Source organism: Ammospiza caudacuta, chromosome 9, assembly GCF_027887145.1.
Source record: "Ammospiza caudacuta isolate bAmmCau1 chromosome 9, bAmmCau1.pri, whole genome shotgun sequence".
Lineage (NCBI taxonomy): Eukaryota > Metazoa > Chordata > Aves > Passeriformes > Passerellidae > Ammospiza > Ammospiza caudacuta.
The window spans coordinates 18,978,371-18,991,584 of record NC_080601.1 but is presented as its reverse complement, the minus strand read 5'-3'; the positions used below and the strand labels follow the sequence as shown (position 1 = coordinate 18,991,584).

Here is a 13,214-nt window from a genome sequence, read left to right as displayed (position 1 = left end):
TAGCCTAGAAATTGGATAGGGATGGTCTAGTGCTAGGAGGGAATGGCATGGGAAGAAAGAAGGATTAAGCTGCATGCTAAAGACAGTAGGAAGAAAGGATCAGTTATAGCAGAGAGTTAATTATGCTGTAGTTAAAGTCAGTATGGAAGAAAGAATCATGAAGAGACACTGAGGAGGGCTGGGAAGCCAGGCTACAGGATGCTGAGAAGCACAGAAAGAAAATGAAGAATGATGGAGTAGTCAAGGTGACAGGATCAGGATCTGGATTCAAGAGTTGTACCAGTGCACCACAAGAGAAGTGGACTAGAAAGATCAGCGTACTCAACAGTTTTCAAACTACAGAGCACTAAGCATACTGGCTAATATTCCCAACATAAAAGCAACTATAGCAAAATTTTGACTGCAGTACAGTCTTTTGCTGACTGAGTCCTGAAACTGCTCCTGATTATAAACAGTCCCATTTTATCCTAACGTATCCCCACTTTTTTTAGCCAGATTATTGTCTATTGTATTTTTTCCCTTGGTGCATGAGACATCAATGCTGCCAGGCACTGACTGCTACAATTCTGTGTCACAGATCACATTCCGAACACATGCACATTGGACTGTTCTATAACGACTGGGAGAAAGTGTGGTGGGGAGGGGAAAAATGGGGTAGCTGACTGTTTTCCAATAGGATTGAACCTAGAGAAGAGAAGAATAGGTGTAACACAGTAGGACTTGGACCATCCAGGGAATAGACATAGTTTGCTATTTCTTTCCAGACTGCACTGCTCACAGATGCAGCCCGGGTGGTGCCCAGGCGAGGCACTGGCACTACCTTGTAGACTGGGCCATGGTGCCGCCCTGGGGTGGGTGGCAGGCCGGCGGAGGCAGCGGCTGCGGTGGCTGTTGGTGCTGCATGCGATCCTGGAGGCTCCGGGCTTTTCGGATACTGATTTGCAGCTTCTTATCGACTAGGACTCTGCTGTGAGTGCTAGCGCTGGCATCATGCATGGCAAGTCTTAGTTTAGCTAAAATGCAAAAGAAAACATAGCAGAAAACAAACAGAAAAAAAGAATAAAATTGAAAAAGAAAAAAAAAAAAAAAGAAAAAATACGCAGCAGGAACAAAAAACATGGACCATGCAAATACTGCCACAAAAGAATTCACAAGGATGCTACTGTTTCATTAATGCACATTCAGCTTAGCCAGGTGTACAAACACATTAATTGAAACTAAACCAAAATAAAATAAAAATATCGTTGTTTTAGCCCAATTTCTCATCCCTTCACACAGGCTCTTTCCAGCTCTACTACAATGATGCTTCATTCTCTCATGTACTCTTCTCCTGCATCCTCCATACCTGGGACTCCCTTTGTGTGCAGGAATACCCAGCTGGGATTTGAGATTCCTTGCTGGAAAGAAAGCTAATAGAGCTGTCACTACAACTGTATGCTGCACCCTTTATTCTGCGGTCCATAAAAGCCAATTTCTAAATGAAAACAGCACAGGAGCTACTCACCCTGTCTGCAGCCATTCTACACAGACAGAGGGGAGCATGGGGTGAGACAGCCAGCCAGTCATAATGGAAAAACACCAAAAATAAAATGAAATCACATAGCACACATTCTCAAAGGTCACAATGCATTTAAGCATTTCAATGTCCTAATGCTTTTTTCATCATGAAAGTTAAAGTACAGCATAGTTCACTTCTGCTAATCCAGAAGACTCTAGAGTGGGCTACCATTTTCTTCCTATGCTACACCCTCCATGAAAAACAGGGGAGCTTAATGGCCTTTGCAGTTCGGCCTGACAACGGAGAAAAATTGTGAGGATTGAGTGGGAAGGGGAACCACCTACCAGGTGCTTGCTGAAACATAACAGCACCAAAAAGGGCACATCAGCACCCCAGTGCTGTTACTGCCTTAGCACTGGAGAGAACAACAAAATGAATGTAAACATGAAAAAAACAGAGATGAAGAGGAATAGGACTAAAACCTCCAAATGAAAATGCTTATAAAAATGAAAAATTCTCTCCACCTGCATGCTCCTAAAGAGCAGCTGGACCCTCTATCACGACCTGACCACTTACTGTGGTGTTTCAGCCTCTATTGTGTATTAGTAACAGTCAAAGCGCAGTAGCTCAGGCGGTTACGGTTACTTACATATAGCTTCGTTACAGAGAGCCAAAGCTGCAGCACAATCCCCCTTCTGCTCCTGATTCAGCGACTCTTCAAAGATTGAGTCTGCCTCCTGCATCGACTTCTCAAAGCCATCACTCCTCCCTGCAAATGGGCAGCACCCTTCATTTTGGTTTCATTATTGCAGAACCCTCACTTACCCTCATCCCATTTGTGATCAATTGTGATCATTGTGACCAAATCCTTCCACACGCGGATTCTTGCAGAGGCTGTGCATATTCCAGAGTGCACCACCTAACCCTCTCTAAGCAGCAGTACATCTTGAGCACCCTCATATGCTTGACATCCATACAGTAAAACAACATGAACGGGATTTTTCCCTCAAATTTTCTTTAGTTGAGAGAGCTGTACTGGATTTTTCTACTATTTTCAACACTTTAGGTCAGTATATAAGATGGTACAGACATAGAACAGAGTCAGTTCAAATGACTTCTGTCAAGAAGAATTAAACTAAATTTAGAACCAAATCTAAACCAAAATGTATCAGTAAAAGAAATACAGCAGATTAGGGTTTTTTCATTGTATCTTAAGTTTCCTGACAAAATTCATCAGCCTCTTCTTCATCAAAATGGAAACAAACTGGAACAATCAACATGTCTGGGAAAGAAAATTCAGGAGTTGAGTGTGAACATAAATGCCTGCATGAAATACTTCCATAAATGAGTTTAGTGCATACACTTAACTGCTGTAAGTCAGAATATAAAAACCCAACAGTCTTGCAACATGAAAAACAAGGTGGTGGAAGCTGAGAAGAAGGGGACAACTGTCAAGAATTCCTTTCATAACAATTTGGAAAACAGTGCTGGAGAAGGATAAATAATTTTGGACACAAAAAGAAACTGTGTCCTGGCATCATAACATCCATTTCTGAGAGGAAGAAATGCCCAAACTATTTTGTGTCACCTATTAGGCATTATGCAAATTATACACTAAAATGTAAAAATTCAAATGAGGCAGGGAAAATAGAAAATAAAACTTGACTTTTACTCTGTTCAGGGGTGGGTCTTTTTTAATGGAACGTCTCTGTCATTGTGGCAGAGAATGTGAGCACCTTGACCTTGAGAATAAATTACATTCTCTCAATCTGCATAACACATGCTGTGGCCTGACCTGCTCCCTAACATCGCTGTGCACAGATGTAAATACAAACTCTTTTACCATAAACCCCAAAGAATCTGCATTAAAAGCTAGTACTGGAGAGAGAAGTGAGAGTTGTTAGAGCAGTAAGTTAATCAAGCAGCACCTTCAGTTTCAAAATCAAGGCAACTGAGGCTTGTAATCAAGGGCAGAACACTAAAGTTAGCTTTCTTTGCATGAATTTAGCAGTTTACTTGAGGGGAAAATGAGTCACAAGTGTTCTGGAGTTCTGCATACAAGCAAGCCTTCCAGGCAGTCCAGCAGTCTGTGAAGCTATTATATCTCTGACTGGGGTGGGGAAAGACTGAAAAGGAATAAACAAAGGCTTCCCTACATCTCAAGTCAATACATCTGGACTCCTCAAACATTCTACTAAATTCTTTTTTGATTAAGCATTAGTTTAATTTACTTTCTTTTCAACAAAGAAAAGCTAAGTAATTTTTGCTTCCATCAACTAATAGAATAGATCAAAAAGAGGGGTAAAATACTGGAGAATATGCTGTTTTCTTTCATGCAGGAGAAGCAGAGAAGACAACATGCTCAGCAACAGAGGTTTACTTTTCAGTTTTTAAACCACTGGCATTTATGTTACAAAAATAAACACTATACTAATAGAAAAATATATTTATTTACTCTGGTACATCAGAATTTTTGACCTGGTTACCAGCAGAACATAGCAGGACTGTGAAGTATAACTGATGGTCAGTAAAAATTATACACACATTCCCAGTCAGACATTCTCAGGGAGATCATATTGTTCAGCTGTCACTGGCACAGTGTCATTCTGCCTGCTGAGCAGTTGGCATGGCTGTAGGTTGCAAAGCACAGTTGGGATCATGTCCAAAACTGGCACTGCTGTGGGCTGCCCCTCTCCTTCCTCTCCTTGAGCAGCAAACCAGCAGCCTCAACTCCCTTCTAGATAAGGTTGGAGGAAGCAGCATGGGGATGCCAGGAGGCCTGGCAGCACAGGATACCACAGCAGGACTGCCCTGATCATATATACATTAGTTAGACCAGAGCCCAGGTGCTCACTCTTCTTGGCCCTGCTCACCCTCCAACAATCCCCAGTTAAGTGTTCCAGCAGGTTTCAAGGTTCACTCTTGACAGGGTCAGTGCACTTTATCCCACATTTCTCCTGAATCCTCTTACTGGCAGATGGAGATTCAGGGCTAAAACAAAGTATTACATGTGAATCCTGTCATGTTCCCTCTGTTCCAGCTGCATCCTTCCAATTAAACCTGTTTTGCTGCAATCTCCTCCCAGAAAGATGAGGAATCATGGAAAAGACAATCAAACTTCGTATTTGGTTTTTCATTTTTTAAAAATTCTTTTTCCCTCGAAAAGATAGGCAACTAAACCCAGCTCAGATTTTCAATTAGATCCAGCCAGAGTATTTGTCCCAACACCTGTGCTGTGGGTCCACAGCCAGGCAGGGAGAAACACTGCAAAGCACAAGGGCAGAACAAGCAGAATTGCTCAGGGCTGCAAAGGTACTAAAATCAAGCAGAAGCAGAATGATGGTTTATATTAACCACCTCTGCTGCAGATGAAGCTGAGGTGCCTGAAAGGTAAAAACAGCCCTGCCCATTCCAAGATGCTGGTTAAAGGCCTACAGCTAAATCAAGGTATCAATACTATCAACAGTGTGTATCACTAAAAAATTGGAAAAATGCAGATATACTAAGAATATCTCTACATTATTTTGCTTTTTCATTTAAGAAAAAATTTGGTCAAAATACCAAACAGTTTTTTTACTCTCTACAGGTTTGAAATGGACAGTATTTCACTTCCTGAAGGCACATATCTGTAATGGGGGGTGGATGTGGCTATAGTCACACACAAATAAATCAGGAAATTACATTCAAAGGTTAAAAAAACTTCAGCACTACCATCTTGCAAAATATACTGCATTCAAAGGTTACCCTGATTCTGCAGTTCATCTAGATCCATAAACCTGCTGGGACGGGGATTAAAGCCCATTGCTGCCTCCATTTCCTTTTCTCTTTTTCTGCGTAGCTCTTGCTCATGTGCTCTCCTTGCCACCTCTTCTTGCAATTCATCCAGCTCACTCTTTAAAGGAACAAAGATGTCTCCACCTTCAAAACAAATAAGCAACGTTTTTGATAGCTACATCTCTTAAAGTATCCCTTAAAAGACAAGGCAATATTATTGGAGAATAAAATTAATATTAGGTAATAAGAGTCTGAGACCACAGAACTGCAGAACATAAATTTTGTTTAGTTTTATTTATAAAAATACAGCAGTGTTTCAAGCTCCCCTGCAGCACAGCCTATGGATTCACTGACTCACACAAACAGCATATAGAACAGAAAGAACCATTGGAAGAAATAACTCTAAGCTGATGATGAAATCTTGAGGCTTCTTGCTGTGTTTATAACTTGTAAATAAAGCTATGTCAAATTAGCCAGATCACTAGCTCGTGGAAGTTAAATGGATTCCAATGAGATGTTTTTCATCTAACTGCATGAAGTGGATGAAAATGGGAGGAAAATAAAGCATCTCAATATCCTACACAACAGAAATCCATCAGTTCTCATTCTCACTCCAACTATTACTGGTATTCAGAAAGTGTCTCCCCTGCTGCCTTTCCCTTCCCTCTCTGGAAAAAAAGTATTTGCTTAGAATGATTTATAAGCAGAAAAGCTTAGCCTCAGCCCAAACAGCTTGTAAAAGAACATTCACAGTTCTAACAGTTTTGAATTTTGTATAGAATTACAAGCTGGTTTTCAGAACTCAGTACTAAGTTATGAGCTATGCTTGGGAAGGTTTTTTTGATGAAAGTTTGGGAAGGTTTTTTTGAAGAATATTGAGTTACAAGAAAGAATAGGAAAAAAGGAATAGGAAAAAAGTTTTATTTTATCATTTAAGTCAATACACAAAAAGACATGCCAGAGCAACACGATCAAAGGAATATTCCAACAAGTCTTTTGCAGTCCCCTTTGGTAAATCTTAGAATTATTTCTTACAAAACTGTTATGTTCTTCAAAGTTGCTTCTCCCTTCCCTTATAGTTTCCTTGTGAACATAAACATCCAGAAAGCAAAGAACAACTCAATACATTTTACCTTCCATAACCACCCCTACAAAGTGTACCTTACCATTTCCCATGGTGTGTGGGCTGTTTGTCCAGCTCCCAATTGATGAAGCTGACTCCACTTCCAAGATGCTGCTACTGTGAGACTTTGGGATGTTGCGCCATGCGGGAACAAAGGCACTTCCTCTCTTCATATGAACATCCCTCCAAGAAGAGAGTAATTATAGTTTACCATTTGACTAATTTCTCCAGGAGAAACTGTATCTACCTTTTTTGCATCCACACAAATATATACTTGCATTTTAATCTCATTTGTAAAGAAGTCTACCATAAGAAAGTCTTGGAAGAAACAGGGGAAGAGAACGTTAACAAGGAAGACAGTAATTCTATTCTCCTCCGTAAGACGATGCATTTCATATTAAACTGTGGTCCAGGAGTTGTTCAGAACAGATTCTTACATATTGTTTACTGGCCATAAACAGTGCCAATTTGTGATTACCTAAAGCTTCCTAAGTCAAGGAAAGAAACACATTGTGCTGTTATTTTTACATACAAATATTACAAGTATGTCAGAAAACAAAGATGTCTATACAAGGCTACTGATTTCTGATTTTGTACAAGGTGTCTATGAATCAATGGTCTAATGCAAACAAAAAGCACTATGAGTTACTCAAAGTACAAGTTTTTAAATCATAGACTAAAGGCACAACTATTTCAGATGCATCACTTTAGACCATATTTCTCGCTCACTCAATCCCCGGTTTTTTCTCTGCTCACCAGCAGGAAGTTATCAATATACTGAGAAGAATAGGCTCCCATTTCCCTACTATTTCTCCCCTGTTCCAATACAGCTATATTTAAAACTAGGACCACTGTTTTGCAAAATGTTCTACACCATTATGTAGACAAAAACAATCAAGACTTCAATCATTCCAAACAAGAATTTTGTTGAAATGTACCTGTGAGTATTTGAACTTTCAGACAAGGGCATGTCCAGACTAACTGGGCTGTTGCTGTTGCGCTCACTGCTTTCATAGCCAGACTCCATCCTCTGTATTAGGTGAGGATGTTGATCCACCATGTGGTGCTGGGTGCCCCGGCCCAGCACACCACGCTTGTATCTCACATTTGACTGGCTTGACCTTGTTTCGTGAACAGCATGCTCCTTCACCTCATTCTCAGTAAGTTCTTTACCTGTTGAGATAAACAACACAGCTTGGTAGAAGACATAAGCTTCAATACCAGCAAAACATCCATACATGTTAGCTTCTCAAATATGTTTAAATCACCATCCTTAGGTTTGTGTAAACCCTGCAATACTAAGCAAGAAAAATGCAATACTTTTACAGCTTTCCTAGCAATTTTAAGCAATAACCTGTTCGCAAATTTATCTTTGAGTCTTTCTTCAGTATAACTTAGCATATTCCCCCTGAGGTAACAATTATGTCTGGAATGAAAATCCTTTCTTCCCCAAAATAATTTTTATTTGTACAAGATAATTTTACAGTATATCTAATTGCATTTCCAAGACTCTGTCATATCTATTTCAGATGCTCACATTTTTTACACTGTTTATTTTGCTATTTTTGATTTGTTGTGGCTTATACAGAGGACAGGAAAACTTGGGGTTTTTTTTTAATTCTCCCTTATACATTTCACAGTCTTTCCACTTAATTCTTGTTTGTGTCCCTTCCTTCCCTGGAGGTGTGTTCTCTTCCCCTTTGCCTTCCCTTTACATATCTCTTTATGCTTCCCAATTATTTTCAATTATCAAAACCAGCAAAGTCTCCATGTACAAGCTGCATAGCTGTAAAATCTTTCCAGATAAATCATCACTGGCTTCCATGCTCTTATCTTCACAACAAGACCTCTGCACTGATACACAAGGTACTTTCTGCACCATACTCTGAGCCATCAAGTAAAAATACCATGATGAGCCAGAGAAAAAACCAGAGCAATACAAAAGCTTGCTCCAAAGGACAAACTTGGGACACTCAGTAATACAGCTTGTGTCCATTCCAGCAGGGTAGATGGTATAGTTTCCCTTAATTTTCCCTTAGACAGGAAATGCAGGACATAGAAATCAAACAGAACTACCACACATGCAATATGAATACCCACATAGGATTCAGTCTTCACAGACATGACTCACCACTGACCTGAATTCCATGCTCAAAATTTCACTTCCCACATATTCTGAAGTAAATCTTCTCAAACTCTTACCTGCTTCTTCAGAGAAAGGGCTAAGCTGAGTGTAGCCACAATGTTTCCTCTTGTCTTTACTGAAGATGCTGTCTATATTCAGAGACTCTCTTTTGGGTCTCCACGTTGGCCTGTACCTGCTAGATGAACTGGACTTAGATTCACTACCGGTACTCTCCATTTCCCAGTCGCGGGTGTGCACAGAAAGGCTTTTTGAGGGTCGTGTTTCTGCCTGATCCACGGTGTTCCCTCCGCGAGGGGAATTCTGCATGGTTTGGGAAATCTGCTGTGGTCTGCTGTGGATCATATTGCTCACTGTCTCTTTAAATTCCCTCAGCCTGCTGGTGCTGCTGGATGGTTTGGGGGCAGTTCTGGGGGCTTGTTTCTCCTTCAAGGTTTCCCCTGCAGTTTGTAGAGACAGCAAAAGCCACAAAAATAACTTCAATTAAGCTAGCAGCCCTACTTGCAGCATCTTCAAGCAGACTTTGAGAAGTACAATCCAAAACAACAAAATTGTAATATAAAATCCAACACTCCCTAAACAAACATCCAACCAAAAGAGACCTAAATATCAAAAAGCAAAGAGAGGACTAAATAATGACAAAGATGGAAGAAACAATGAGGGAAATGCACGTACACACTGAGAACATTAAAAACATTCAGAAAGATACTGATATTTAAAATAAAGTAACATCTCTTGCCTTCACTGTGGTATCCTGATGACTGAGCCTCATCTCCTTTCCGCCTAGACCGGCTAGAACTCCTCTTGCGGTCTGCCAGCGAGCCCTTCTTTGAAACATGCCTCTGATTGCACTCACTGTCAGTCAGGTGGCCTGGAAGAAGGAAGAACACAGCGGAGATGACAAGAGCCTTCAGATCAAGTGTTCACTGTGCTAAGAGCAGCAGGACTCTTGCTCCTTAGGAACCGCACACACTCCAGCACTAACTGGCAAGTTTAGGTAAGTTTTTGTATCTGTAAGTTTTTGGTTTGTCTTGGAGAGGATGTTCCATTTTTAAAGTCATAAAACAACAATACAACCCCTCCAACGATTCTGGTTAATGACAGCTTATCCAAGTGCCAAGGAAAATGTTGACTGCTTTGTCTTCTAACAGTCTAAGGACACCACTTTTTTGCTGTCAGTATTAATGACCATGAACATGAAACTCCTGAGGACAGCTTGCCAGACATTACTCTGTTGAACAAAGACTCAAACACATGAACAAATTACCATCTAATAATAAATGACTGCACATCACCAGCTGCTCTGCACTAACTATTCATCTCTTTGCCTGTAGCAAACACTAAGTCATCTGAGTTAGCCTAGTCTACAGTGAAGAAGCCTCACTTGGCTTTCAAGGGTCAAGCCAGCCAATTCACATCTGCCACAAGCTAAGAGCACACCCACAAACTATGAACATGGATCAGCTGACACACAACACTCCCTTACTACAGCTTGTGTCTGAATGCCAGTATTTTCTCTTCAACACAATTTACTCCCCATTTCCTCATATCAAATGGGAATTAAGACTATTTGACATCACAGGTTTTCTGTATTGCCTTTGCTCAATTCTATGGTTCTCACACAGTCACAGTCCTAAACCTGCAAGCACAAACACACGCATGGCTTTACTCACGTGAGCAGTCCCAAGCAGAGATGCAGGATAAGAAGGGAATTTATGATAAGCTACAAAGACTTTTTCTAGCCTTTATATCACAAACTTTTACCCCTCATAGGATGATAGGAAATCAAAGTCCCTAATAGCAAATAGTGGTCTAACAGCCCCCAGAGTGCATAGCTGGCCCTCCTGAGCCTTCACCCTGCTCTAGAGATTAGCATCAAAATCAACAACATTAAAAGCAGATTCTACATATAAAATTGTACCTGCAACAGTTAAAAAACCAATTCACTGCAACTACAATTGCTACAAAGATATTACAAAAAATGAGCAGGAAGGAATCCAAACAATAAAAAGCAAGCTACACAAGGTTCACTTTTCATTTGCAAAGGAAAGAGTCATTTTGTGGCAAAATTTTTTAGAAACAAGCAGACTACATAAAAGAAAAGAAATTAAGGAAGCAAAAGAGAAATGTTGTCAATGAAAATAAAAGATGTGTAGCATTTTGGTACATAAGTCTGTGCTTTGATGGATTTTTTTCCCCTTCACAGCATGGACTGCCACATATCTTCCAGGAACTCCAAGAACAGTATTATCCTTGTAGTGGCTCCCCCCAAGACAGAAGAGAGTGATGTTTCACTTCAGCATGCACAACTTCTCTAGTTAAACATTCCAATCTGATAAAGATTGTTTGGTAGGCATCCTTAACTACCATGAGAGAAACTATTTGACAGTATTTAGTGCTATTAGCACTAGCGGAGGGTTTGCATTGAATAAAGCCCAGCTCAGTCTTTTAGAATGAAGGCTGCTGGCTTTGCATTAATATTTTCTTCTCCTTTCAAAGACTGCAAATATTGTCCCATTGTCACCAGACATCTACTTGCCATGGAGGAGATGTCAAGAATCAGAAGTCTTTAGGACACAGGCTTTGTTGTCTTTATTGGGACACTCTGAAACAAAGACTAAATCCAACATAATGCATGAATATAGGAATTTAAATCCCAAGGATATAAGCTAGCATTTAACACTCACTTTTTAAAATTCACTAAAACAACAATCCAAGACTTTTCAGTGCCTAGCAATGCTCAAAAGTTGTGTCTTGATGGATGTATCACTTAAGCACCTCATCATCTAGACTTAGGATGGCTTCACAAGCAAACAGTAATATTCAAAGGAAAAGTTTGGTTTTGCAGGAGTTCCGTGTGTGTCTAAGAGCATGTCAGAGAAGGAAATTAAATCGAATGGGTTAAGACAGAATACCCTCTACTCCCTTCCCCTGAAATCTCAGTTGCATGAATAGGGCAGCCAGAATACGCACATTTTCTCAGCAGCACAGGTGGGCAGGAGCAAAGAGAGGGCTCGTGCCCCACTCCTCTGCCCCCATTCTGAAGTACCCAGGAGCCTGAGGTCATGCAACCCAATGGTGGAGCTTCCCTGGAGGATGATGTGGGATAGGGTCCATAACTTTCTGGGCTGGAGTAGTGGGTAAATGGCCATTAAATGAAGAATCCTGCTCTTGCCCAGAATGATTCAGTTGACAGGTCAGTGTGGATGGCCTCTTTATAGCCCCACGGATCGCCATTTGATGACAGAGCAGTTGTATTAGTCGGCAGACTGACTTTTTTTTTGGAAAGGTAGTGGGTAGGTAAAAAAAGAGGGGAAATGCCCAGACAAGTGGTCAGCTAAGGGGATGGACCGACTATGGCTAAGGCTGAATCAGGGAAGATAAGGACAACTGAATTTAGGTGGAGAAACGGGCTAAGCTGAAGGGAACAACACAGGATAGAATCAATAGGAGAAGAAAGAAAAAGAAAAGGACAAAGTCACTAAAAATGACAGAACAAAAGGTTACATGCTGAACTTCATGCTTACATGTTTGCGACCATCCCCCTTACTCTCTTTTTCTGCCAACTTCTGCATGGCAAGTTTTGCAGGCAGGAACCTAATCCAATGAACTCTGTGCCATTTTGCAGACTATTTAAAAAGTATACCACTATCTCTTTCAATGTTGTCTTCTTTGTACTCCAAAGACAAACATACATTTTTTCACATCACTCAATTTCTGCTCCAACTTTCTTTTCTTTCTCACACCCTACCCTAAGGCTATGACTGGTCCCTACAGCATTAAGTATTTGCTAAAACACTGCAAGGATTGTTGGGCTATCTTAACCTGTGTATTACAGTTACTCGGGCCTCTGATGAAGAATGAAAGAATACTAAATAAAATGAACTTGAAAAATTTTTTTCAGATTTTGATGTACCATCGATTCTACAAATGAACCAATTACAATACAAAAGAGGAACAACTTTACAAAAAAAGGACAAAGCAGTCTGACAGCTTTGACACTCTGGTGCAACCTAACAACTGCTGATTCTACTCTTGGGTCTTCTTAGAAAATCTATTTACGGCACATTAAAGTAACTTTTCAAACAGAAATAGCACATCCTATTTCTGATGCTACAGAAGTCTGACCTTAACTTATGCACTACTTTTTTTAGAAGTGATGTTAGAAGTTACTGCATGCAGAAACAGGCTGACTGTGGACACTGGCCATCAATAATTGAGGAGATCAAGTCTTCAGACTTCCAGTTAACCTCTTTTCAACTAGGACTGTGAGGCAGACTGTTCAGCTGCCCAAAGGAACATATATACAGACTATCTTCTCACTGGATATTTCCAGCTTAACTTGCTTCCATGGCACAGGCAGGAAATTATCTTATGCTCCTCACTGGTGCAGTAAATACTACCAGCACTTCAAGTCTTTAGTTCCCAAGTATGAGGGACTCTGGTGATGAAAGCACCTTTTCCAGACAGCTGCAACTCCTGAAATGAAGTAACTGCCCAGACATGAGTAAGTAGCTCACACAATTACCAAATCCTACAACAGGGCCATGCAGACTCCAACTCAAGAATTATATAACAGAGCAGGCAGTATTGTGGATAACAGAAAAACAAATCTCTAAATGCTTGTCTGGCTAGACACAGGTCTACAGAAGCCAACAAGACTTTTAAATCATGGG

General features: G+C 40.5%; 1 protein-coding gene across 1 annotated transcript in view; it reads right to left on the bottom strand.

The window, feature by feature from the left end:
• Positions 1–13,214, bottom strand: part of USP54 (ubiquitin specific peptidase 54) — a 46,944-nt gene that overhangs the window by 10,309 nt on the left and 23,421 nt on the right. The window contains exons 11-17 of the mRNA XM_058810217.1: positions 9,278–9,409; positions 8,598–8,978; positions 7,334–7,568; positions 6,439–6,578; positions 5,243–5,416; positions 2,148–2,267; positions 821–1,013 (exon numbers count right to left, since the gene is read on the bottom strand). Of these exons, the coding sequence (XP_058666200.1) occupies positions 821–1,013; positions 2,148–2,267; positions 5,243–5,416; positions 6,439–6,578; positions 7,334–7,568; positions 8,598–8,978; positions 9,278–9,409 (1,375 nt within the window). The remainder of the gene's footprint in view (positions 1–820; positions 1,014–2,147; positions 2,268–5,242; positions 5,417–6,438; positions 6,579–7,333; positions 7,569–8,597; positions 8,979–9,277; positions 9,410–13,214) is intronic.